A 24,422-nucleotide genomic window follows, 5' to 3' on the forward strand; every position below is an offset into this window, starting at 1 on the left:
TTGAAACTAAATGTTTAGTTTGGGTTGGCGGTAGGGATGGGCGATATCTTACGGTTTGCGATATATCGTTAAATTCTCCTAACGATAATAACGATAAGTCTAGTTGATGACGTAGTTTTGTGTGCGCGCGCGCGATTCACTGTTCACGTGCGGACATTCTCTGTGCGGAGTGAAAACAAGCATGGCGGACGTGAGGCTGAGGAGGAGCTGTTGTTAAGCGAGGAGCTAGCTCCACAATTTGGAACTGGTTGGTTACAGAAAATCAGATGAGGAGCAAACTACCGTAATGCAAAGTTTGCAGAAAAACGGTGGTTTACAAAGAGTGGAAACACGTCCAATTTGTTCCCATCTGAAACACAAACCAGAGTATGGTCTGAATGTCTGAAGATACGCGAGGCAACGGAGGCGAAAACTACAAGTGGACCTAGAGGTAAGAAATTACCACCCAGACCAAAATTGCCAGCGCATTTGCTAGTTGCGTCCCTTATGATAAGCAAAGTAAACGATGGAGCGAATTGACGGAAGCAGTGGCGTTTTGTTTGACAAAAGACATGTTGCCATTCCAAACTGTCGAAAAAGAAGGATTCAAGCGAATGATCCATAAACTGGACCCAAGATACAACATGCCCTCAAGGAAGTACTTTTCCAAAACAGCCCTGCCAGCGATGTATGAATAGGGTACAAACGTCACTGTCTACGGCGGATTTTTATGCTTCAACTGCAGACATGTGGAGTAGCAGAGCGACCGAGCCGTACATTAGCCTTACGGTCCACTACATAACGAGCGACTGGAGTCTGAACAGCTGTTGCATCCAGACAAGTTTTTTCCCAGATGACCACACGGGTGAAAACATCGCGAGTGGCTTGAAGCAGTTTCTTCAAGAATGGAATTTAGATGAGGAGAAACAGGTGTGCCTAACAACGGACAGCGGGGCCAATATAGTAAAAGCAGCCACTCTAAACACGTGGAGTCTTGCTTTGGCCATTGTCTACACATTGCTATTGGTAAGTTTACTCTTTTTCTCTTAGTGTCAGTATATTTAATGCATGCACACTGAGCAAACATGAGCTTAATATATTAACTGTATTTATGTATTTGTTTCTGGATTAGTAACGTGACTGACTATGCAGTATTTTGAACAGCAATTCATTACATTAGCTAATGTTTATATTATGTGCATTTAATATTAAATGTTTATTTATTTAAATGATTTTTTAGTTTCATCTATTTTAATTTTAACTTCACTTTAACTTTTTTTATTGTATTTATTTTATTCTTGTGCAAAAGAAACATAAATAAATGCATAAAAATAAATAGTTTTGTTGTTGTTTTGCAGAGAGAAGCATGCGGGATACCAGGATTGACAGAGCTGTGGGAGTCTGTAAGAAGATTGTCGGTGTTTTTTCACACAGCTGGAAAGAGCAGCGAACACTCAAAGATGCTCAAGTAGAACTTGGCCTTCCCACACAAACTTGTGACTGAATCGGCAACACGATGGGGATCAAGGCAGAAGATGATCGGCCGGATACCTGAGCAAGAGAAGGCCATTACGCAAGTCCTGGCTGCTGACAGGTCAACCAGGCATCTGGTGCCTACTTGGCAGGATATTGATGTCCTAGACTCTGTCAGTAAAGCACTTGGGCCTCTTCTTGATTTTACAGATGCCCTCTCTTCTGAAAACTATGTCACAGAGTCATGCTTGAAGCCTACTCTTCACCTATTCAACAGTGAGCTGCTGCAGGGGAAAGATGAAGACACAGATCTCACCAGGACAATTAAAAGTTCAATATTGGACTACATGAACACCAAATATGGTGACCAAGAGGTTCAGGAACTGATCAACATGGCAACAATTCTTGATCCACGCTTCCGCACTCAGTATATGAGTCAAGAAGAGATCCTGGTCATCAAAGCCAGAGTAGTCAGAGAGGTGGAATCCCTTTCTGTCATGCCAAGTGATGCTGGCTCTTCTACCCCTGTAACGTCATCAAGCAACAAAAGAAGCTCAGAGTGCATCTAAAAGGCAGAAGAAGAGTCTTGGAAGTTTTTTTTTCACCCTTTCTGAAACAGAGAAAATTGAGGCTGAATTAAACAACTACCTGCATGGGCCACTTGCAGATGGTGAAAGCAATCATCTTACGTGGTGGAAGGTACATGAGGTGAATTTCCCTAACATCAGTCGTTTGGTGAAAAAGTACTTGTGCATCCCCGCCACTAGTACACCCTCAGAGAGGGTGTTCAGCTCTGCTGGAAATATAGTGACATGCCCAAGGTCTCTTCTGAAACCAGCTGCAGTGAATATGTTAAGGCGTGAGCCCTGTTCTCTTTTTGAAAGCTACTGAATCACACTAGTATGTGTGTTATGCAACTTGCACTACCAGACATGTTCATGTCAGCCTCATTTCTATATTTTGCAAGAGTATATCAGTGTTTACAGTTTAATTAAACTTTTATTTAAATTTAATTTATTGATTTGTTTTTTGATTTATCATCTTGTTTTGCACTATTTTGTAAACTATCTGAAGACATAGTTGGGATCATTACTTTTTGATACATGCAGTGTTTGCACTATTTTTACAATTTGTTCCATGGGACAAGAGTGTTGATAATTTAACTACCTAACTGGTGTTAGCATGTTCCACTTATGTATTATATTTACATTCTAAGAGTGTGTTTCACTCTGAACTTCTTTACTTTATCAGGATTTATTTGCAGTTGTACTCTGTTGTAATTTTGAAACACAACTGAAGACATGGTTGGTGATTGTTACTTTTGCTGTTTGCTTTGCACCATTTTTCCACCATGAGAATATAAATAAATAAAGAATCTGTGTTTACATTTTAAACTTGTAATTGATTTGAATTATTATTATTGTTTAATTGTTGTTGTGTGATGTTTTTCAGCACAGTCACTGGAACACAACTTTAACATAACATAATCTGATATTTTACAGAAGAAAATAATTTATCGTCATTTGTATCGTTATCGCAATAAATTCCTGAAATTATCGTGATAAATTTTTTAGGCCATATCGCCCATCCCTAGTTGGCGGGTTGCATTTATTCGAGATCTCGCTTTGTGTGTGAAACCAAGTTTCCTCTGTGATAAAGCTCATAGTTCTGTTGGGTCAGAGTCACGAGCTCGGGGTCAGTACGAGGACTGCGGTTCTGACCTGGATGAAGAGCCAGGAGGTGACCAGCGCCAGGCTGCTGTACTGGCCGTTGAAGCGGTAGTGATAAGCGTAGAAGGCGAAGTGGTACAGATAGAAGAACCTGAAACACAGAAACAGATCCACGTTCAAACACACAAACCCAAACCAACACAGTAACTACGTGACTGATTCATAGATTTATAATTAGTTAATAACTTGTTATGAAATTAATTGTCGTTGCCCCAAAGAAATAAAAATGCAGAGAGATTTTTCTTTAGCTCAGTGAGGACATTAAAAGGTTCCTGCAGAAATGAAGGATCTTTGATTCAGGATTGGTCCAGCAGTGTTTCTGTGGGCGCAACAGTTTTAAAATCATTTAGCCGACGCTTTTATCCAAAGCGACTTACGGCTGCTCTACATGTCAGAGGTCGCACGCCTCTGGAGCAACGAGGGGTTAAATGTCTTGCTCAGGGACACACTGGTGGACGGGTCACAGTGGGGATTGAACCCGGGTCTCTCACATCAAAGGCATGTGTCTTATCCACTGCTCCATCGCCACCCCATGGTTGTTGGTCATGTGACTCACCTCAGCCAGTGGCGTTTGCTGGTGTTGGTGTGGCAGCAGATGGCATCGTACTGATCGGCCAACCAGACGATGAGGATGATGTAGAAGGCCGTCGTCGTGTCGTTGAAGAACTCCGACATAATGGCCTCCATACCTGATGACAACAGGAAGTGACATCAGCAGGTCAGGTCTGGACTCTTTTAGCCGCTTTGATGAAAAGCCGCTCAGCCGGCTGTTCCAGATTTTAACGGCGAGACGGAAAGTTTCAGTGTTTCCTCAGGAGTTTGCCAGACTGTGGACTCCTCGGGTCAGAAGCATCACTTACCGCCTCTCTGGACCCTGAGGCTAAATGAGTCTGACATGGATCAGAGTCTAGGTTTAGACCCGTATCCAGGATGTGAACTTACCGACGAGGGCCAGGATGACGGTGAGCAGAGGGGCTGCTGGGAAGGCGATGGTCATGTTCATCTCTAGCATCTGGAGAAGATCAACTGAGGGGGGACAGAATGAGACCAGATCAACACACAGCTGATCCTCCAGGTCTGAGAGGTTGAGTGTCTAAAACTAAAAAAACCAACAGAGTCTTCAGTAGGAAGAAACTAGAACCCAGAGTGGAGGAACAAATCCTGATGGATCTGCCAGACCCTGTTCTTCATGTACAGTCCCCCCCAACAGTCTCGGAACGGTGAGGCAGATTCCTTTGTTTTTGTTGTTCACTGAAGACATTAAGACCAAAAGATGAGTTTGAGACCAGAGTTCAGAATCTCAGCTCTCAGTTCCTGGTATTCACGTCTAGATGTGTTAAACAGCTCAGGACAAACCACTGTTTGTTTGAACCCACCCATTTTACAAGTGAGCAAAACTATTGGAACATGTGACAGATGTTTGTTGTTGCCCAGATGTTGCCTTTTAGGTTGATTGTCCAAACATTAACTAGCTCTGCATGACTAGTCTAAGTTTTCATCCTTGGTTCAAACCTATAAAGACTACATTTCCTGTTAAAGAGGATAAACCAACATGAAGACCAGAGAGCTGTCTGTGGGAGAAGAACAAGCCACTGTCAAGCTGAGAAAAGAAGGAAAATCGAGCAGAGCCATTGGACAAACATTGGGCAGAGCAAGCACAACAATGTGGAACGTCCTGAAAAAGAAACTACTGGTGTACTGAGCAACAGACGTCCAACAGGTCGACCAAGGAAAACTACAGTAGCTTCATTGGCATTAAAGGAACCGCTCTAAGCTGGTTTAAGTCCTTTTTATCAGATCGATTTCAGTTTGTAGATGTTAACGATGAGTCCTCCATGCACGCCAAAGTTACTCATGGAGTTCCTCAAGGATCTGTCCTCGGACCAATCCTCTTCATTTTATATATGCTTCCTTTAGGCAATATTATCAGGAAATATTCCATAAACTTTCATTGTTTTGCAGATGATACTCAGTTATATCTATCGATCAAACCAGATGAAACTCATCAGTTAGCTAAACTTCAAATGTGCCTTCAGGATGTTAAAACCTGGATGACCTGAAATTTTCTAATGTTAAACTCAGATAAAACTGAAGTTATTGTTCTGGGGCCTAAGCACCTCCGTGACGCATTATCTGACAGGAACCAGGAAAAGAGATCATATTTCTCCTGTTTTAGCTTCTTTGCATTGACTTCCAGTAAAATCCAGAATAGAATTTAAAATCATTCTTCTTACCTACAAAGCTCTTAATGGTCAGGCACCATCTTATCTTAAAGAGCTCATAGTACCTTACTACCCCACCAGAGCACTGCGCTCCCAGAATGCAGGGTTACTTGTGGTTCCTAGAGTCTCCAAAAGCAGACTAGGAGCCAGAGCGTTCAGCTATCAAGCTCCTCTCCTGTGGAACCAGGTTCCAGTTTGGGTTCAGGAGGCAGACACCATCTCCACATTTAAGAGTAGGCTTAAGACTTTCCTCTTTGATAAAGCTTATAGTTAGGGCTGGCTCAGGTGAGTCCTGAACCCTCCCTTAGTTATGCTGCTATAGGCCTAGACTGCCGGGGGATTTCCCATGATGCACTGAGCTCCTCTCTCCTCTACTTTCTCTCCCTCTGTATGCAACCTTATCCCATTATTGCATGTTACTAACACAACTTCTCCCCTTTCTGGTAGTCTTGTGCTTTCTCGTCCCTCTCCTCTCTCCTCCTATCACTTCCTGCAGGTTTTCTGGCTCTGGAGCTGTGGAGTCTGGATCTGTGGTTGCGGGTCACCTGCTGCCCCCGTGTTCCTGCTCGACACCCTCTACTGCAACGACTATTGTTACTAGTCCTATTGTTATTATTGTCATTATAATCATTAACATTACGACTGTTATCATTAACACTACTATAAATATCTGTACCATTTTTCATTTAGTCTATAGCAGAGGTCACTAATAGAAGGACCGCGGTCCGGATCCGGACCCAGCCGCTGTCCTCTCCGGACCGCCGACCTACAGCCGATTTATCATTGAAATTTACTACCTTGTGACGGAGCGTTTCTATTTTAACCCGCGCAGCTTTTCAAGCATTTACTGTACTGGTTTAGCGGACCAGGAAACTCACAGACCAATCGCATGTGCTCCAGTCATCTCATTTGACGCTGCTCAGACAATCAAATCTGTGCATTCCGATGTTTGAGAGTCGAGTCCGCGAGATTCACCAGAGACGTTTTGGAAATACCCACGAATTGAGAAGATGAAAGGGAAAAGAGATTTCACATGGCTTTTAATCAAGAATGTACAGATTCTTACATGTAGACTACATTCCTCCCACGGAAGTTCAAAAACAGAATATCTCATAGATCTCCAATCCTAGCTGGCAGGACAAACTAGAGCTCACGTTTCTCACTGAACAAGAGAAAGTAGGAGTGGTAGCTCTATAAGAGGGAATGAAAGAGAAAAAGATGCGTTACAACTGTTCATTTGTTATGATGTGTTGAGTGTTTATTATAAAATTGGTTAAGACTGCACTTTATCACTTCAAGCTACACTTTTTATTACATTTTTTCAAAAAATTAGGCACTTTATTTTAGTTTACTTAAATTTAGAATTTACTATTAGAGTAGTTATTATTTATTATCCCTCCAGTTTGATGTGAAAACTGACTGAAATATTATTTGATTTGACAGTCCGTTGTTGAATAAAAACATATGTTGATACAACTATACGTTATGGTCGTTTTGATGTCCCGGACCTTTGCTTTGGGAAATTTTCTCTAGCTGGACCTCTTTGAATTCTAATTGAATACCCCTGGTCTATAGCAACATCACCTTTACTGTCTGTACCTCTGTGTGGATATTGTGTAGGCTGCCTCCCACCTAACCCTCCTTCCCACTCCCTCTTTATGACTCTCTCTCTTTCTCTCTCTCTCTCTCTCTCCTTCACCCCAACCGGTCGAGGCAGATGGCCGCCCACCCTGAACCATGGTCCTGCTCGAGGTTTCTGCCTCTTAAAGGAAGTTTTTCCATGCTTCTGTCGCCTAGTGCTGCTCTTGGTGGGAATTGTTGTTATGAAAAGCGCTGTGAGATAACTGTTGTTGTGATTTGATGCTATATAAGTAAAACTGAATTGGACAGAAAGGAAGTGCTTATGATCCGAAGCATTCGAGCTCATCTGTGAAGCCTGGTGGAGGTGATGTCACGGCTGCTTCTGGAACAGGCTCATTAATATTTATTGATGATGTAACTGATGATGATCGCAGCAGACTGAATTCAGAAGCGGAAAGAAACATTTTGTCTGCCAGTTTATGGAGAAATGCTTTAAAACTAATGGGGAGGAAGTTTATCATGCAGCAGGACAACGAGCCAAAGCACACTGCCAACAAAACAAAGGACTTCATCAGGGGAAAAAGTGGAAGTTTTAGACTGGCCAAGTCAATCAGCTGACCTTAACCCAGCATGCATTTCACCTCCTTAAGAGGAGACTGAAGGGAGAAACACCCCGAAACAAACAAGAACTGAAAGAAGCTGCGGTAAAAGCCTGGAATAGCATCACAAATGAAGAATGCAACAGTTTGGTGAGTTTCTGGGTCGCAGGCTTCAGGCAGTTATTGCAAGAGAGGGTTCTGCCACCAAATATTAAAGGGGCCTTTACTTTTGCTCACCTCAGACTGCTGTGGATTAAAACAAAGGGTGGTTTATCCTGAGCTGTTTAACACGTCTAGATGTGACTCCAGGGAAGAAAAGCTGAGATTCTGAACTCGTCTCATCTTTTGATCTTAAACCTAAATGTCTTCAGTGAACAACAAAAACAAAGGAATCTGCCTTCTAGTTCCAAGACTGTTGGAGGAGACTGTATAAATTACACATCTGAGCTAAAACACAAGCACCCTGATCAAGTACCAGACCACATCCTTCACATCCTTAAACTACTCATTTAACTGTGAACTGAAAGGCAGGGATCAAAATTCTCAACCTGGATTGGGCAACTTTAGACATGACTGGATTATATTAATCTGGAATGATGACGTGAACTGGATTACAGGGACCTGGCCTGGCCTGGATTACAGGGACCTGGCCTGGCCTGGCTTACAGGGACCTGGCCTGGCCTGGCTTACAGGGACCTGGCCTGGCCTGGCTTACAGGGACCTGGCCTGGCCTGGATTACAGGGACCTGGCGTGTGTTTGCTCTGGGAGGAAACTGACCGATGAAGACGAAGATCTGGTGGTGAGAGTATCTGAGCAGCATCGACACTGACAGAGTCTGAAAAACACAAAACAAATTAATTTGACTTTGATCCGACCGGCCCTCGCTGATCAGAACCGGTTCAAGTTGTGTTTTTAGTAGCTTTGTAGGTCCATTTAATCTTACAGACCCTGATAGTCTCTGCATAAATAAAGACTACTGTCATTAAACTCTTTCAGGAGCCTCGACAACAAGAACTAACCTGGAAATTCACTTTGACTTCATGTTCTCTGCAGATTTGGATTAAATATGATGAGTAGGACGTGTTCACTCACGAATATGACCATGATGACGAAGGCAGCCAGGTAGGAGGTTCTGGCCATCCACATGCTGACGAAGCGGTAATGTTCTCCAGACACCACGTTCCTCAGGAACCCTGCAGAGAACCACACTGCAACATCACCAACCTGACTCCAGACTGACAAGTACCTGTGACTCAAAACTGTGTTTACTCTGATCTAAACCAAAGACCTGGTTCGGCAGTCAGGGAGGGGGATCGGAGGAACTCGGGGTCTGCAGTCACGGAGGGGGATCGGAGGAACTCGGGGTCTGCAGTCAGGGAGGGGGATCGGAGGAACTCGGGGTCTGCAGTCACGGAGGGGGATCGGAGGAACTCGGGGTCTGCAGTCAGGGAGGGGGATCCCAAGAGCTCGGGGTCTGCAGTCAGGGAGGGGGATCCCAAGAGCTCGGGGTCTGCAGTCAGGGAGGGGGATCAGAGGAACTCGGGGTCTGCAGTCAGGGAGGGGGATCAGAGGAACTCGGGGTCTGCAGTCACGGAGGGGGATCGGAGGAACTCGGGGTCTGCAGTCACGGAGGGGGATCGGAGGAACTCGGGGTCTGCAGTCAGGGAGGGGGATCGGAGGAACTCGGGGTCTGCAGTCAGGGAGGGGGATCGGAGGAACTCGGGGTCTGCAGTCAGGGAGGGGGATCGGAGGAACTCGGGGTCTGCAGTCACGGAGGGGGATCGGAGGAACTCGGGGTCTGCAGTCAGGGAGGGGGATCCCAAGAGCTCGGGGTCTGCAGTCAGGGAGGGGGATCAGAGGAACTCGGGGTCTGCAGTCAGGGAGGGGGATCCCAAGAGCTCGGGGTCTGCAGTCAGGGAGGGGGATCAGAGGAACTCGGGGTCTGCAGTCACGGAGGGGGATCAGAGGAACTCGGGGTCTGCAGTCAGGGAGGGGGATCCCAAGAGCTCGGGGTCTGCAGTCAGGGAGGGGGATCCCAAGAACTCGGGGTCTGCAGTCAGGGAGGGGGATCCCAAGAACTCGGGGTCTGCAGTCAGGGAGGGGGATCCCAAGAACTCGGGGTCTGCAGTCAGGGAGGGGGATCCCAAGAACTCGGGGTCTGCAGTCACGGAGGGGGATCCCAAGAACTCGGGGTCTGCAGTCACGGAGGGGGATCCCAAGAACTCGGGGTCTGCAGTCAGGGAGGGGGATCCCAAGAACTCGGGGTCTGCAGTCACGGAGGGGGATCGGAGGAACTCGGGGTCTGCAGTCACGGAGGGGGATCGGAGGAACTCGGGGTCTGCAGTCAGGGAGGGGGATCCCAAGAGCTCGGGGTCTGCAGTCAGGGAGGGGGATCCCAAGAGCTCGGGGTCTGCAGTCAGGGAGGGGGATCAGAGGAACTCGGGGTCTGCAGTCACGGAGGGGGATCCCAAGAGCTCGGGGTCTGCAGTCAGGGAGGGGGATCCCAAGAACTCGGGGTCTGCAGTCAGGGAGGGGGATCCCAAGAACTCGGGGTCTGCAGTCAGGGAGGGGGATCAGAGGAACTCGGGGTCTGCAGTCAGGGAGGGGGATCGGAGGAACTCGGGGTCTGCAGTCAGGGAGGGGGATCAGAGGAACTCGGGGTCTGCAGTCAGGGAGGGGGATCCCAAGAACTCGGGGTCTGCAGTCACGGAGGGGGATCGGAGGAACTCGGGGTCTGCAGTCACGGAGGGGGATCGGAGGAACTCGGGGTCTGCAGTCACGGAGGGGGATCGGAGGAACTCGGGGTCTGCAGTCACGGAGGGGGATCCCAAGAACTCGGGGTCTGCAGTCAGGGAGGGGGATCCCAAGAACTCGGGGTCTGCAGTCAGGGAGGGGGATCAGAGGAACTCGGGGTCTGCAGTCAGGGAGGGGGATCGGAGGAACTCGGGGTCTGCAGTCAGGGAGGGGGATCAGAGGAACTCGGGGTCTGCAGTCAGGGAGGGGGATCCCAAGAACTCGGGGTCTGCAGTCAGGGAGGGGGATCAGAGGAACTCGGGGTCTGCAGTCAGGGAGGGGGATCCCAAGAACTCGGGGTCTGCAGTCAGGGAGGGGGATCAGAGGAACTCGGGGTCTGCAGTCACGGAGGGGGATCGGAGGAACTCGGGGTCTGCAGTCACGGAGGGGATCGGAGGAACTCGGGGTCTGCAGTCACGGAGGGGGATCGGAGGAACTCGGGGTCTGCAGTCAGGGAGGGGGATCCCAAGAACTCGGGGTCTGCAGTCAGGGAGGGGGATCCCAAGAACTCGGGGTCTGCAGTCAGGGAGGGGGATCGGAGGAACTCGGGGTCTGCAGTCACGGAGGGGGATCGGAGGAACTCGGGGTCTGCAGTCAGGGAGGGGGATCCCAAGAGCTCGGGGTCTGCAGTCAGGGAGGGGGATCAGAGGAACTCGGGGTCTGCGGTCAGGGAGGGGGATCCCAAGAGCTCGGGGTCTGCAGTCAGGGAGGGGGATCCCAAGAACTCGGGGTCTGCAGTCAGGGAGGGGGATCCCAAGAGCTCGGGGTCTGCAGTCAGGGAGGGGGATCAGAGGAACTCGGGGTCTGCAGTCACGGAGGGGGATCAGAGGAACTCGGGGTCTGCAGTCAGGGAGGGGGATCGGAGGAACTCGGGGTCTGCAGTCAGGGAGGGGGATCCCAAGAGCTCGGGGTCTGCAGTCAGGGAGGGGGATCAGAGGAACTCGGGGTCTGCAGTCACGGAGGGGGATCGGAGGAACTCGGGGTCTGCAGTCACGGAGGGGGATCGGAGGAACTCGGGGTCTGCAGTCAGGGAGGGGGATCCCAAGAGCTCGGGGTCTGCAGTCAGGGAGGGGGATCCCAAGAGCTCGGGGTCTGCAGTCAGGGAGGGGGATCCCAAGAACTCGGGGTCTGCGGTCAGGGAGGGGGATCCCAAGAACTCGGGGTCTGCAGTCAGGGAGGGGGATCCCAAGAACTCGGGGTCTGCAGTCACGGAGGGGGATCCCAAGAGCTCGGGGTCTGCAGTCAGGGAGGGGGATCCCAAGAGCTCGGGGTCTGCAGTCAGGGAGGGGGATCAGAGGAACTCGGGGTCTGCAGTCACGGAGGGGGATCAGAGGAACTCGGGGTCTGCAGTCAGGGAGGGGGATCGGAGGAACTCGGGGTCTGCAGTCAGGGAGGGGGATCCCAAGAGCTCGGGGTCTGCAGTCAGGGAGGGGGATCAGAGGAACTCGGGGTCTGCAGTCACGGAGGGGGATCGGAGGAACTCGGGGTCTGCAGTCACGGAGGGGGATCGGAGGAACTCGGGGTCTGCAGTCAGGGAGGGGGATCCCAAGAGCTCGGGGTCTGCAGTCAGGGAGGGGGATCAGAGGAACTCGGGGTCTGCAGTCAGGGAGGGGGATCCCAAGAGCTCGGGGTCTGCAGTCAGGGAGGGGGATCCCAAGAACTCGGGGTCTGCAGTCAGGGAGGGGGATCCCAAGAGCTCGGGGTCTGCAGTCAGGGAGGGGGATCAGAGGAACTCGGGGTCTGCAGTCAGGGAGGGGGATCAGAGGAACTCGGGGTCTGCAGTCAGGGAGGGGGATCCCAAGAGCTCGGGGTCTGCAGTCAGGGAGGGGGATCCCAAGAGCTCGGGGTCTGCAGTCAGGGAGGGGGATCCCAAGAACTCGGGGTCTGCAGTCAGGGAGGGGGATCAGAGGAACTCGGGGTCTGCAGTCAGGGAGGGGGATCAGAGGAACTCGGGGTCTGCGGTCAGGGAGGGGGATCAGAGGAACTCGGGGTCTGCAGTCAGGGAGGGGGATCCCAAGAACTCGGGGTCTGCAGTCAGGGAGGGGGATCAGAGGAACTCGGGGTCTGCGGTCAGGGAGGGGGATCCCAAGAACTCGGGGTCTGCGGTCAGGGAGGGGGATCCCAAGAGCTCGGGGTCTGCAGTCAGGGAGGGGGATCCCAAGAGCTCGGGGTCTGCAGTCAGGGAGGGGGATCCCAAGAACTCGGGGTCTGCAGTCAGGGAGGGGGATCCCAAGAACTCGGGGTCTGCAGTCAGGGAGGGGGATCAGAGGAACTCGGGGTCTGCAGTCAGGGAGGGGGATCAGAGGAACTTGGGGTCTGCGGTCAGAATAGTGGACTAGAGGACCCATCCCGGTTCTCTACCTTTGTTCTCCTCGTTCTCGGCGAGCGCCTTCACGCTGGACATGAGGATGTCGTCGTAGCCCAAAAACTCATCGAGCAGGAAGCGACTGAAGCCGTCACCAAAACACTCGTCCTTCATGGGATCTAAACACGGAGACGTCATGTAACAGAGGCAGACAGGTGTGTCAGGGTCATGTGACTGAGGTCAGGTGTGTCTCACCTAGAGTGACCACCATGACGGGGATGTTGAGTCTCTGCCTGGTGCTCTGAGACAAACGCAGGAAGCCGTACTCCAGCGAGTACTCCACGATGTACTCCTCCTGAGGCCACACTGCAACAACAACACACACCTTAACAGAGTCCACACAGGAGGCGCGGCACGCTCGCGGCACGCTCGGTCACATGTGTTTTGGCAGCGTTTTGGGCTGCGGTTAAAGGCGAATGTCGTGAACCACAACGACTAAAACGCTTCCTGTGACGAAACAGCAGAGTAAAAATTAAAATCTGACACCAAGAAGCAAAAAACAAGCCAGAACACAGAACCATGAGTACTCTGGTGTAAGTACTACTTCAACACGCCTACTGGGTTTCAAATACTATTACTTTAAACAAACTTCAACATGTCATCAACTCCACTAACTATCTACAGCGGAGGAGCAGTTAGAGGTGACGGAGACTCTGCTGCCACCTGCTGGTGTCAGAGAGAATCTCAGCTCAGGAGGAGGAGGTGAGAGAGGGAGAGGAAGAGGAGAGAGGAGAGGGGCAACTAGCAGGAGGAAGAGGAGGAGAAAGGAGGAGGAGGTGAGAGAGGGAGAAGAGAGAGGAGAGGGGCAACTAGCAGGAGGAAGAGGAGGAGAAAGGAGGAGGAGGGTTTACCTGCTCGGGTCATCATCTCCAGCTCAGACAGAGAGTCCTTCAGCGGCTGCATACCTTTAGTGGTCTGGCTGAAGGAGACGTCCTGGCTGTCGTTCACTCCTCCTGCTCCTCCTCCTCCTCCACCTCCTCCAATCAGAGACGGCTTCAGACGCGGCTCGATGTCCAGCTCAAACTGCAACAGAGACAGAAACAGAGCAGGGAGGTGAAAACAGGAGCGGGGAGCTAGAAGCTAGGAACGAGGAGAAAGGAGCGAGGAGAAAGGAGCTAGGAGAAAGGAACGAGGAGAAAGGAGCTAGGAGAAAGGAGCTAGGAGAAAGGAACGAGGAGAAAGGAGCGAGGAGATAAGAGCTAGGAGAAAGGAGCGAGGAGAAAGGAGCGAGGAGAAAGGAGCTAGGAGAAAGGAGCTAGGAGAAAGGAGCTAGGAGAAAGGAGCGAGGAGAAAGGAGCGAGGAGAAAGGAGCGAGGAGAAAGGAGCTAGGAGCTAGGAGCTAGGAGCGAGGAGAAAGGAGCGAGAAGAAAGGAGCGAGGAGAAAGGAGCGAGGTGCTAGGAGAAAGGTGCTAGGAGAAAGGTGCTAGGAGAAAGGAGCGAGGAGCTAGGAGCTAGGAGAAAGGAGCGAGGAGCGAGGAGCGAGGAGAAAGGAGCTAGGAGCGAGGTGCTAGGAGAAAGGTGCTAGGAGAAAGGAGCGAGGAGCTAGGAGCTAGGAGAAAGGAGCGAGGAGCGAGGAGCGAGGAGAAAGGAGCTAGGAGCGAGGAGAAAGGAGCTAGGAGGGAGAAAGGAGCTAGGAGAAAGGACCGAGGAGAAAAGAGCGAGGAGAAAGGAGAAAAGAGCGAGGAGCTAGGAGCTAGGAGCTAGGAGAAAGGAGCGAGGAGAAAAGAGCGAGGAGAAAAGAGCGAGGAGCTAGGAGAAAGGAGAAAAGAGCTAGGAGAAAGGAGCGAGGAGAAAGGAGAAAGGAGAAAAGAGCGAGGAGCTAGGAGAAAAGAGCGAGGAGCTAGGAGAAAGGAGAAAGGAGCTAGGAGAAAGGAGCTAGGAGAAAAGAGCTAGGAGAAAAGAGCTAGGAGAAAAGAGCTAGGAGAAAAGAGCTAGGAGAAAAGAGCTAGGAGAAAAGAGCGAGGAGCTAGGAGAAAAGAGCGAGGAGCTAGGAGAAAGGAAAAAGGAGAAAGGAGCTAGGAGAAAGGAGCTAGGAGAAAAGAGCTAGGAGAAAAGAGCTAGGAGAAAAGAGCTAGGAGAAAAGAGCGAGGAGCTAGGAGAAAGGAGAAAGGAGAAAGGAGCTAGGAGAAAGGAGCTAGGAGAAAGGAGCTAGGAGAAAGGAGCTAGGAGAAAGGAGCTAGGAGAAAAGAGCTAGGAGAAAAGAGCGAGGAGAAAAGAGCGAGGAGCTAGGAGAAAGGAGAAAGGAGCTAGGAGAAAGGAGCGAGGAGGGAGAAAGGAGCTAGGAGGGAGAAAGGAGCTAGGAGGGAGAAAGGAGCTAGGAGAAAGGACCGAGGAGAAAAGAGCGAGGAGAAAAGAGCAAGGAGAAAAGAGCGAGGAGAAAGGAGCTAGGAGAAAGGAGAAAAGAGCTAGGAGAAAAGAGCGAGGAGAAAAGAGCGAGGAGCTAGGAGAAAGGAGAAAGGAGAAAGGAGCTAGGAGAAAGGAGCTAGGAGAAAGGAGCGAGGAGGGAGAAAGGAGCTAGGAGGGAGAAAGGAGCTAGGAGGGAGAAAGGAGCTAGGAGGGAGAAAGGAGCTAGGAGGGAGAAAGGAGCTAGGAGAAAGGACCGAGGAGAAAAGAGCGAGGAGAAAGGAGAAAAGAGCGAGGAGCTAGGAGAAAGGAGAAAGGAGCGAGGAGAAAAGAGCGAGGAGAAAAGAGCGAGGAGCTAGGAGCGAGGAGCTAGGAGAAAGGAGCTAGGAGAAAGGAGCTAGGAGAAAGGAGCTAGGAGAAAGGAGCTAGGAGAAAGGAGCTAGGAGCTAGGAGAAAGGAGAAAAGAGCGAGGAGCTAGGAGAAAGGAGCTAGGAGCTAGGAGAAAGGAGCTAGGAGAAAGGAGCTAGGAGAAAGGAGCTAGGAGAAAGGAGAAAGGAGAAAGGAGCGAGGAGCGAGGAGAAAGGAGCGAGGAGCTAGGAGAAAGGAGAAAGGAGCTAGGAGAAAGGAGCTAGGAGAAAGGAGCTAGGAGAAAGGAGAAAGGAGCGAGGAGAAAGGAGCGAGGAGAAAGGAGCGAGGAGAAAGGAGCGAGGAGAAAGGAGCGAGGAGAAAAGAGCGAGGAGCTAGGAGAAAGGAGCGAGGAGAAAGGAGCTAGGAGAAAGGAGCTAGGAGAAAGGAGCTAGGAGAAAGGAGCTAGGAGAAAGGAGCTAGGAGAAAGGAGCTAGGAGCTAGGAGAAAGGAGAAAAGAGCGAGGAGCTAGGAGAAAGGAGAAAAGAGCGAGGAGCTAGGAGAAAGGAGAAAGGAGCGAGGAGCTAGGAGAAAGGAGCGAGGAGAAAGGAGCGAGGAGCTAGGAGAAAGGAGAAAAGAGCGAGGAGCTAGGAGAAAGGAGCTAGGAGAAAGGAGCGAGGAGAAAGGAGCGAGGAGAAAGGAGCGAGGAGAAAAGAGCTAGGAGAAAAGAGCTAGGAGAAAAGAGCTAGGAGAAAGGAGCGAGGAGAAAGGAGCGAGGAGAAAGGAGCGAGGAGAAAGGAGCGAGGAGCTAGGAGAAAGGAGAAAGGAGCGAGGAGAAAAGAGAAAGGAGCGAGGAGCGAGGAGCGAGGAGCGAGGAGAAAGGAGCGAGGAGAAAGGAGCGAGGAGAAAGGAGCGAGGAGAAAGGAGAAAAGAGCGAGGAGCTAGGAGAAAGGAGCTAGGAGCTAGGAGAAATGAGCTAGGAGAAATGAGCTAGGAGAAAGGAGCTAGGAGAAAGGAGCTAGGAGAAAGGAGAAAGGAGCTAGGAGAAAGGAGCTAGGAGAAAAGAGCTAGGAGAAAAGAGCTAGGAGAAAAGAGCTAGGAGAAAAGAGCTAGGAGCTAGGAGAAAGGAGAAAGGAGAAAGGAGCTAGGAGAAAGGAGCTAGGAGAAAGGAGCTAGGAGAAAGGAGCGAGGAGAAAGGAGAAAGGAGCTAGGAGCTAGGAGAAAGGAGCTAGGAGAAAGGAGAAAGGAGCTAGGAGAAAGGAGAAAGGAGCTAGGAGAAAGGAGCTAGGAGAAAGGAGCTAGGAGAAAGGAGCTAGGAGAAAGGAGCTAGGAGAAAGGAGCTAGGAGAAAGGAGAAAGGAGCTAGGAGAAAGGAGCTAGGAGAAAGGAGCTAGGAGAAAGGAGCGAGGAGAAAGGAGAAAGGAGCTAGGAGCTAGGAGAAAGGAGCTAGGAGAAAGGAGAAAGGAGCTAGGAGAAAGGAGCTAGGAGAAAGGAGCTAGGAGAAAGGAGCTAGGAGAAAGGAGCTAGGAGAAAGGAGCTAGGAGAAAGGAGCTAGGAGAAAGGAGCTAGGAGAAAGGAGAAAGGAGCTAGGAGAAAGGAGAAAGGAGCTAGGAGAAAGGAGCTAGGAGAAAGGAGCTAGGAGAAAGGAGCTAGGAGAAAGGAGCTAGGAGCGAGTTAACTACACTAACATTGTCACGTCACCATTCACAGGTTAACAACGTAGCCAAATGATTTATATTGAAATGTTGTGTTTGTGAATGTAACATTTCATATGGGCTTTTCTTTACAATGAATATCAAGTTCCTCTGATCCTCCTCCCTGACTGCAATTTTTCATAAATATATGAAGTCACGTTCGACACAAACACAAACACAAAATGAAATGATGACAAATGCTTTCAGTTTCGTTATTGCAAAAAAAGAGACTTTTCGTCAGCGGTTACGTCAGATCCTACTTATGCTGGGGAGAGAGGAGAGTTTGTCCGAAAGTGGTCGCTGTATTTAAACCCTACGCGGAGCAGGGAGGCCTGGAGGGTGACTGGACCACAGTTCACTCCGTGTCGGAGTGGAAGTGGCGAGGGTCTAGTTTCGGAAAGGCCCCTGGTTTCTGTGGAGAACTGAACCTCACCGCTCACCTGCACCGAGCTGTTGTCAAACATCTCCAGGGTCATCTCCTCCTCGTCCTCCTCTTCCTCCTGCAGCGCTGCCAGACCGAGCCCGCCCGCTCCTCCTCCTCCGCCCCCCTCGGCCTCCAGCTCCTCCTGGAGGCCCGTGGAGTCGTAGTACTGCAGGAAAACGGAGGCTCGGCTGGAGTTCCTCTGGATCTCCACCCGCAGGATGCCGTCACGGGGCCAGCGCTCCCTCACTACCTCCAGACAGTTGATGGGCGAGCGAGAGAAGGCGATGTGGATGTAGGCGAGGATGAAGAGGACGAAGAGCGCCTGAGCAGAGAGAAGGAGCAGAGGAATTAGTCCAACGTTTCAACATGAAATTTGAGAAGTTTATTCACCACAAAGTTATAACAAAAGGTTCATACTGTTTATGGCGTGCGGAATTCGCATAGCCGGTGGCGGGTCGGCCATCACACACCGGCTTCATTCACAGGGCTCAACAATAAGAGTGTTTACTCCTCTGACACCCTGCGTCCTCCTTCTGATTCTATCACCATTTATAAACATTAAATAGAACGCGACTGGGAGGTCTACATTATGACTGGGGGGGGGGGGGGTCCACATTATGACTGGGGGGTCCACATTCTGACTGGGGGGGGGGGGGTCCACATTATGACTGGGGGGGGGGTCCACATTATGACTGGGGGGTCCACATTCTGACTGGGGGGGGGGGGGGTCCACATTCTGACTGGGGGTCCACATTCTGACTGGGGGGTCCACATTCTGACTGGGGGGGGGGGTCCACATTATGACTGGGAGGTCCACATTATGACTGGGGGGTCCACATTCTGACTGGGGGGGGGGGGGTCACATTATGACTGGGAGGTCCACATTATGACTGGGGGGTCCACATTCTGACTGGGGGGGGGGGGTCCACATTATGACTGGGGGGTCCACATTCTGACTGGGGGGTCCACATTCTGACTGGGGGTCCACATTCTGACTGGGGGGTCCACATTCTGACTGGGGGGTCCACATTCTGACTGGGGGTCCACATTCTGACTGGGGGGTCCACATTCTGACTGGGGGGGGGGGGTCCACATTATGACTGGGAGGTCCACATTATGACTGGGGGGTCCACATTCTGACTGGGGGGGGGGGGGTCCACATTATGACTGGGGGGTCCACATTCTGACTGGGGGGTCCACATTCTGACTGGGGGGGGGGGGTCCACATTGATGGGGGGGTCCACATTATGACTGGGGGGGGGGGGTCCACATTATGACTGGGGGGGTCCACATTAGGACTCGGGGGGGTCCGCCCTGAGGCTCGGCGGTCTACATTATGACTCGGGCGTCCGCCCTGAGGCTCGGCGGTCTACATTATGACTCGGCGGTCTACATTATGACTCGGCGGTCTACATTATGACTCGGGCGTCCGCCCTGAGACTCGGCGGTCTACATTATGACTCGGGCGTCCGCCCTGAGACTCGGCGGTCTACATTATGACTCGGCGGTCTACATTATGACTCGGGCGTCCGCCCTGAGACTCGGCGGTCTACATTATGACTCGGCGGTCTACATTATGACTCGGGCGTCCGCCCTGAGACTCGGCGGTCTACATTATGACTCGGCGGTCTACATTATGACTCGGCGTCCGCCCTGAGACTCGGCGGTCTACATTATGACTCGGCGGTCTACATTATGACTCGGGCGTCCGCCCTGAGACTCGGCGGTCTACATTATGACTCGGCGGTCTACATTATGACTCGGGCGTCCGCCCTGAGACTCGGCGGTCTACATTATGACTCGGCGGTCTACATTATGACTCGGCGGTCTACATTATGACTCGGGCGTCCGCCCTGAGGCTCGGCGGTCTACATTATGACTCGGCGGTCTACATTATGACTCGGCGGTCTACATTATGACTCGGCGGTCTACATTATGACTCGGGCGTCCGCCCTGAGACTCGGCGGTCTACATTATGACTCGGCGGTCTACATTATGACTCGGCGGTCTACATTATGACTCGGGCGTCCGCCCTGAGGCTCGGCGGTCTACATTATGACTCGGCGGTCTACATTATGACTCGGCGGTCTACATTATGACTCGGCGGTCTACATTATGACTCGGCGGTCTACATTATGACTCGGGCGTCCGCCCTGAGGCTCGGCGGTCTACATTATGACTCGGCGGTCTACATTATGACTCGGCGGTCTACATTATGACTCGGGCGTCCGCCCTGAGACTCGGCGGACTACATTACGACTCGGGCGTCCGCCCTGAGACTCGGCGGTCTACATTATGACTCGGGCGTCCGCCCTGAGACTCGGCGGTCTACATTATGACTCGGCGGTCTACATTATGACTCGGGCGTCCGCCCTGAGACTCGGCGGTCTACATTATGACTCGGCGGTCTACATTATGACTCGGGCGTCCGCCCTGAGACTCGGCGGTCTACATTATGACTCGGCGGTCTACATTATGACTCGGCGGTCTACATTAAGACTCGGGCGTCCGCCCTGAGACTCGGCGGTCTACATTATGACTCGGCGGTCTACATTATGACTCGGCGGTCTACATTATGACTTGGGGGGCAGGTTTAAGTTACAGTGAAGAACACAAAGGGTTAAACGAGTCTGAGGATCAATAGATTGATTTTCTCACCTTGAGCAGGACGAAGAACTCAAAGACTCTCCTGAAGGACGGTGGGAACAGGCGGGCGTATGTGACGGCCATCTTGAAGAAGAGGGCGTGGAAGAGGCGGTCTCGGACGTTGATGAGGGGGTTCTGGTTGATGTTGGGGTTTCGGATCCTGTTGGGTCCCATGTTGTTGTTGTTGTTGTTCAGGGGGACGTTGTTGTTGTTGGCCTGGTTCTCAGACATGGTCTCTGGATTATTCACACTGCACAGACAGCTGGTTCTAGGTCAGCATGGCGGCTGCGGGGCTCCTCAGAGAAGGTAAAGCTCTGACCCGGGGTCAGATTAAGGTCTGCAGAGTCTGATTCACAGCGAGCTGACCGACCAACTTCTTCGGCTGAAACTGTGGGAGAGAATGAACCAATGAAAACTCTCAGTATTGATCAAGTAGCGACTCCAAGCTAGAAGGGAGACCTTCCGTCGATCAGAGTCCCTTAAGGGTCCCGGCCTTTTATTATTATTACTGTCTCTCTGTTTGAGGCTGCGTCATTTTGACAGACAGGGTCGTAAAAACTATTTAGTTTCCGTGTTCTAATGATGATGAGATGAAGAAGAACAGCCAATTCAATCGATCACACGAACATTTAATCTCCAGATTTAGTTTATGCCACAGCACATGTCCATCTGTAGTCCCCGCGCAGGAAGACGAACCAAACAAACAAATCAATTATAACCCGGACAGTTGACGCGAGATAAAACACCACCGCACATAATCTAGATTAAATACTCAGTCCCAATCTAAGGTTTACATTAAAGATCACACGACTGGTTTGGTTTCAGACACTTTTCAGTTTCCACATGACGAGCTGGCCGACCGCTCGTGTGCAGGATGACTTCAGGTTTCGATATTTGTGCTTCACTCGTTTCTTGTTGAGAAGCTGTTTTTATAAAAATTCTATAAGTCTAACCTTTTGTGAAAATACCGCTAACTAGTGCTGTAGTACTCGAGACCGGTCTTAAGACCACATATTGTTGGTCTTGGTCTCGTCTTGGACTCGACCGCATTTGTGCTCTGTCTCGTCTCGGTCTCGGATACTGAGGACTCTGGATTTTATTTCAAGACTAGTCAAGACCATAACTTTGGGAATATCAAGTCTCGGTCTTGACTTGGGTCTCGGTTTGGGTGGTCTTGACTACAACACTACCGCTAACGCAACAAATATTACATATCTTTTTATTTTGGGGGGTTCGTGTTCTTGAGGTGCTGTGTGATTACGGCCGTGGCTCAGGAGACAGAGCGGGCTGGCCGTTAATCGGAAGGTCGGCGGTTCCTCCAGGCTGCGTGTCGAAGTGTCCTTGGGCAAGATACTGAACCCCGAATTGCCCCTGGTGGCCGTTCCGCCAGTGAATGAATGTGCAGATGTAGCATCAAAGCGCTCTGAGTGGTCGAAAAGACTAGAAAGGCGCTATAGGGAGCATTTACGTTACTTACAGAGTCACTGCAAAGACGCGGAGAAACGTGATTTCCTGTCGGGAAAGGCATTCGCTTGAGTTGAAAATGTTCAATTCGTGCAAGAAAGACGCAGGACGCTGTGACGCCTATCAGCGACGTCACTGACTGCTTCAGAGCGTTGTTTGGTGAGATTCTGAATCTCTGCTTGCTGACAAACAGCTGCTGAGAGCCGGGGCGGCGCCGGTAGGGATGGGTACCGACCGAAACAGCCCGGTATCAAGTAGAACCAGAACTTCACTCAATACTTTTTCTAACCAGATCGCATTGCTTGCAGCCAAATAGCAAACAAAACACCTAAAGAAAGAGAAGAGCAGCCTTTTTGTTCCTGGTGCGTCTGCATCATAAACTGCACGCGCTCAGTCCGCGCTGACTTTAACAGACGTGTGCGTCACTGTTGCGGTTTTATCAGCACAAGCTCGGCTTTCCGTTGGTTTCATCTTGTGGCATCATTGAACACTTCTCCCTACATTTTTATTTGCTGTTCACGTGTCACCGATCGATCGCTGCGTTCCGTCACATCAGTTAAAACTTTCATGGCGCAACAGCGATCAGCTGATCTTCCCGACGCCTGCACGTCATCCAGAACGACGTGCTGAAGCTGCTGAAGCTGCTGCTGGTTTAGTTTAGAGACTTGTTTAAACAGACCTCTCTGTCTGTTTAAAAGCACTTCTGTTGTTTACTTTCAACACAAGTATCAAAAAAAATAATACCTTGTTTCCCACAACTTATTTGGTCACTAAACTATTTCAGTCCTCCTCTCATTCCAATAAAAAATAACTCCCAAGCTGCAGTCTCTCCCCTGATAGGCCAGTGAGGACGACCTAATCAGGACGAGGAGCCTGTGATACACTTTCCCAACACTCTTTATGTAGCAGTAATTTGAAACAGACCGGATCACCTCACGTGTCCATTACAACAATAAAAATAATACTAAGCTACTAATCAGGTGACCTTTTATGCAAAGTATTGAACGAAGTACTCTGTTGGTATCGGTATCACTTTAAGGGTACAGGGTTTGGTACTGCTGACGTGAGGTTTTAAACGATCGGATTCTGTTCTGATAAATGTTTTCTGACAGGAGGAGCTCAGAGTGAACTTCTTCTATTAAATTAACTTTAGGGATTAAAACGTCTTCAGGGCGCTCTGAGGGCCACAACAGGAGGCTGCTGGGAGAAAAGAGGAAGCTGAACTACCTGCTTGGTTCCAGCTGTAGTTAAACTTTACTATGAACACATTAGCATAGGGCTGATTTAAAGTCCTCTGCTGACAGACTTCATGACGTCGTGTGTCAACACTCAGTTTATAGCAGTGATCAAACTCTGGCGAGGAAAGCGACGCATGTTGGGCCCGCCAAGTCCTGGAGGGACTGAAATCTAGTTCTCCTGTAGAGAATAAAGAACCCTGCTCTCTTTTAAGCAGCAGCCAGTTTCATTCATTAATAAAACACGTTCCTGCGTTAGGATCATACAGGACCTGTTCTGATATCAGCATTACGTCCTGCTCTCTAAATATCGGTCGACGCTGAAGGCCACGAATCAGTTTCCAGGTTCTCTAAATATCTGCCTGTCCCAACCTGACAGCTGTGAATCAGGGCGTCTCGAGCTGAGGACAGGAGACAGACACACATCTGATGAGGTTCTATCAGCTGTCTGAAGCATCTGACGGTCCTTCCGTCTGTGTGCGTCAGTAAATACCTGTGCAGTACATCTAGCAGTACCGGAGCGTGTACTTGTACCAGCAGGAGAGTACAGGCTGCTTGTCCTACCTGTGATGGGGCCCGTCGTCTCTCTGCTTCAGCAGGTAGCATCCTCCAGCTAACACTTCATCTCTGAGCTACAGCTAACGCTTACCTGGTTATTGCCTCCGCATGCTGACGTCTTCTTCTCTGTCTTTTCACCGGAACAAACAAGCAGCAGCTAGCTGCTTAGCACTGTTAGCGCGCTAGCGGTGCGCTGGTAGATAGCGCGACGGGAAGCTAATGGCAGCTAAAGCTAGTTGCAGACGGCGTTAGCTTCCAGCTAGCCGGCCCGGGACTCTGCGAGGCGCCATTTCACTGTGATCCGACAGAACCGGAGATAAAAGAGTCCGCGGGTTCTTCAGGAGGTTCCACACGAACTCTGAGCTTCAGTTCGGCTAACGGGAGCTAACGGGAGACTGACGGAACCACGACCACAGCGGAAATACGGGTCCTTTAGAACCGGTCGACTTCTCCCCGAGTTCTGTCTGCCAGGTGCAGCTGACCCGCCCTCCGCGAGACTGACTCTGGTGACTGCAGGCCCCAGTTTGTCCCAGTACCCCCTCCCTCCCTGCAGCTTTATTAATGTACAAAATCAAAACACAGTGAGATTCACAGGTGTCGTTTACACCGGGGACGCCTCATTTTGTCACTTTTTAAAAGCATTTGTTAAAAATGTTCTGAGCTTGGAACATTAAATATTAACTAACAAGTGAAAATGCTTTGAGAAAAGTTTATTTGCGCAAGAAGAAAACATGCAAAGCCATTTAAATATAGAAGAAACAAATCTGCATCACCCCTCCAAGAAAACAAGCTGCTGATTACTGCATTTTATTTGTGTGTTGAATCACCTGAACTTGGTGTTTCCCTTCATGTAAATACAACATTTCCACCAGAAACTGGTGCAATGAATTTCTCAAGATTGCATGAAATCAAGTGTTTAATGCTCCAAATCGTCAGTGGGGACCTCCAGAGCCCCAACTTGCACATTTCTG

At 50.4% G+C, this 24,422-nt stretch overlaps 1 protein-coding gene across 4 annotated transcripts; it reads right to left on the minus strand.

Moving 5' to 3' along the window:
• Positions 1 to 3,119: 3,119 nt before the first annotated feature.
• Positions 3,120 to 23,902, minus strand: tmem259 (transmembrane protein 259). Of its 4 annotated transcripts, none has more exons than XM_038699297.1 (11): positions 23,543 to 23,902; positions 20,207 to 20,582; positions 17,565 to 17,870; positions 13,595 to 13,766; positions 12,939 to 13,049; positions 12,740 to 12,862; positions 8,678 to 8,778; positions 8,363 to 8,420; positions 4,125 to 4,208; positions 3,739 to 3,871; positions 3,120 to 3,273 (listed from the first exon to the last, which is right to left on the minus strand). In XM_038699297.1, exons 2-11 carry the CDS (start codon positions 20,423 to 20,425, stop codon positions 3,135 to 3,137), a joined length of 1,446 nt encoding a protein of 481 aa, XP_038555225.1. In that variant the 5' UTR covers positions 20,426 to 20,582; positions 23,543 to 23,902; the 3' UTR covers positions 3,120 to 3,134. The 4 variants fall into 4 exon arrangements, with proteins under 4 accessions (XP_038555225.1, XP_038555226.1, XP_038555227.1 ...); XM_038699298.1 differs by having other exon boundaries at positions 23,458 to 23,902; XM_038699299.1 differs by having other exon boundaries at positions 13,649 to 13,766; positions 23,543 to 23,899.
• Between the last annotated feature and the right edge of the window lie 520 nt (positions 23,903 to 24,422).

Source organism: Micropterus salmoides, unplaced genomic scaffold (assembly GCF_014851395.1).
Source record: "Micropterus salmoides isolate LMB-PRFRI ecotype aquatic unplaced genomic scaffold, ASM1485139v1 Ms_hic_scaffold_5, whole genome shotgun sequence".
NCBI classification, from domain to species: Eukaryota; Metazoa; Chordata; class Actinopteri; order Centrarchiformes; family Centrarchidae; genus Micropterus; species Micropterus salmoides.

Excerpts from the sequence above, each read along its gene's own strand:
- tmem259 (XM_038699297.1), bottom strand. The coding sequence starts at position 20,425 with ATGTCTGAGAACCAGGCCAACAACAACAACGTCCCCCTGAACAACAAC. Across the intron at positions 4,209-8,362 it reads CCAGATCTTCGTCTTCATCG|TTGATCTTCTCCAGATGCTA; the intron begins GTCAGTTTCCTC and ends GTCCCCCCTCAG. Across the intron at positions 3,872-4,124 it reads CGTCATCCTGGCCCTCGTCG|GTATGGAGGCCATTATGTCG; the intron begins GTAAGTTCACAT and ends TGTTGTCATCAG.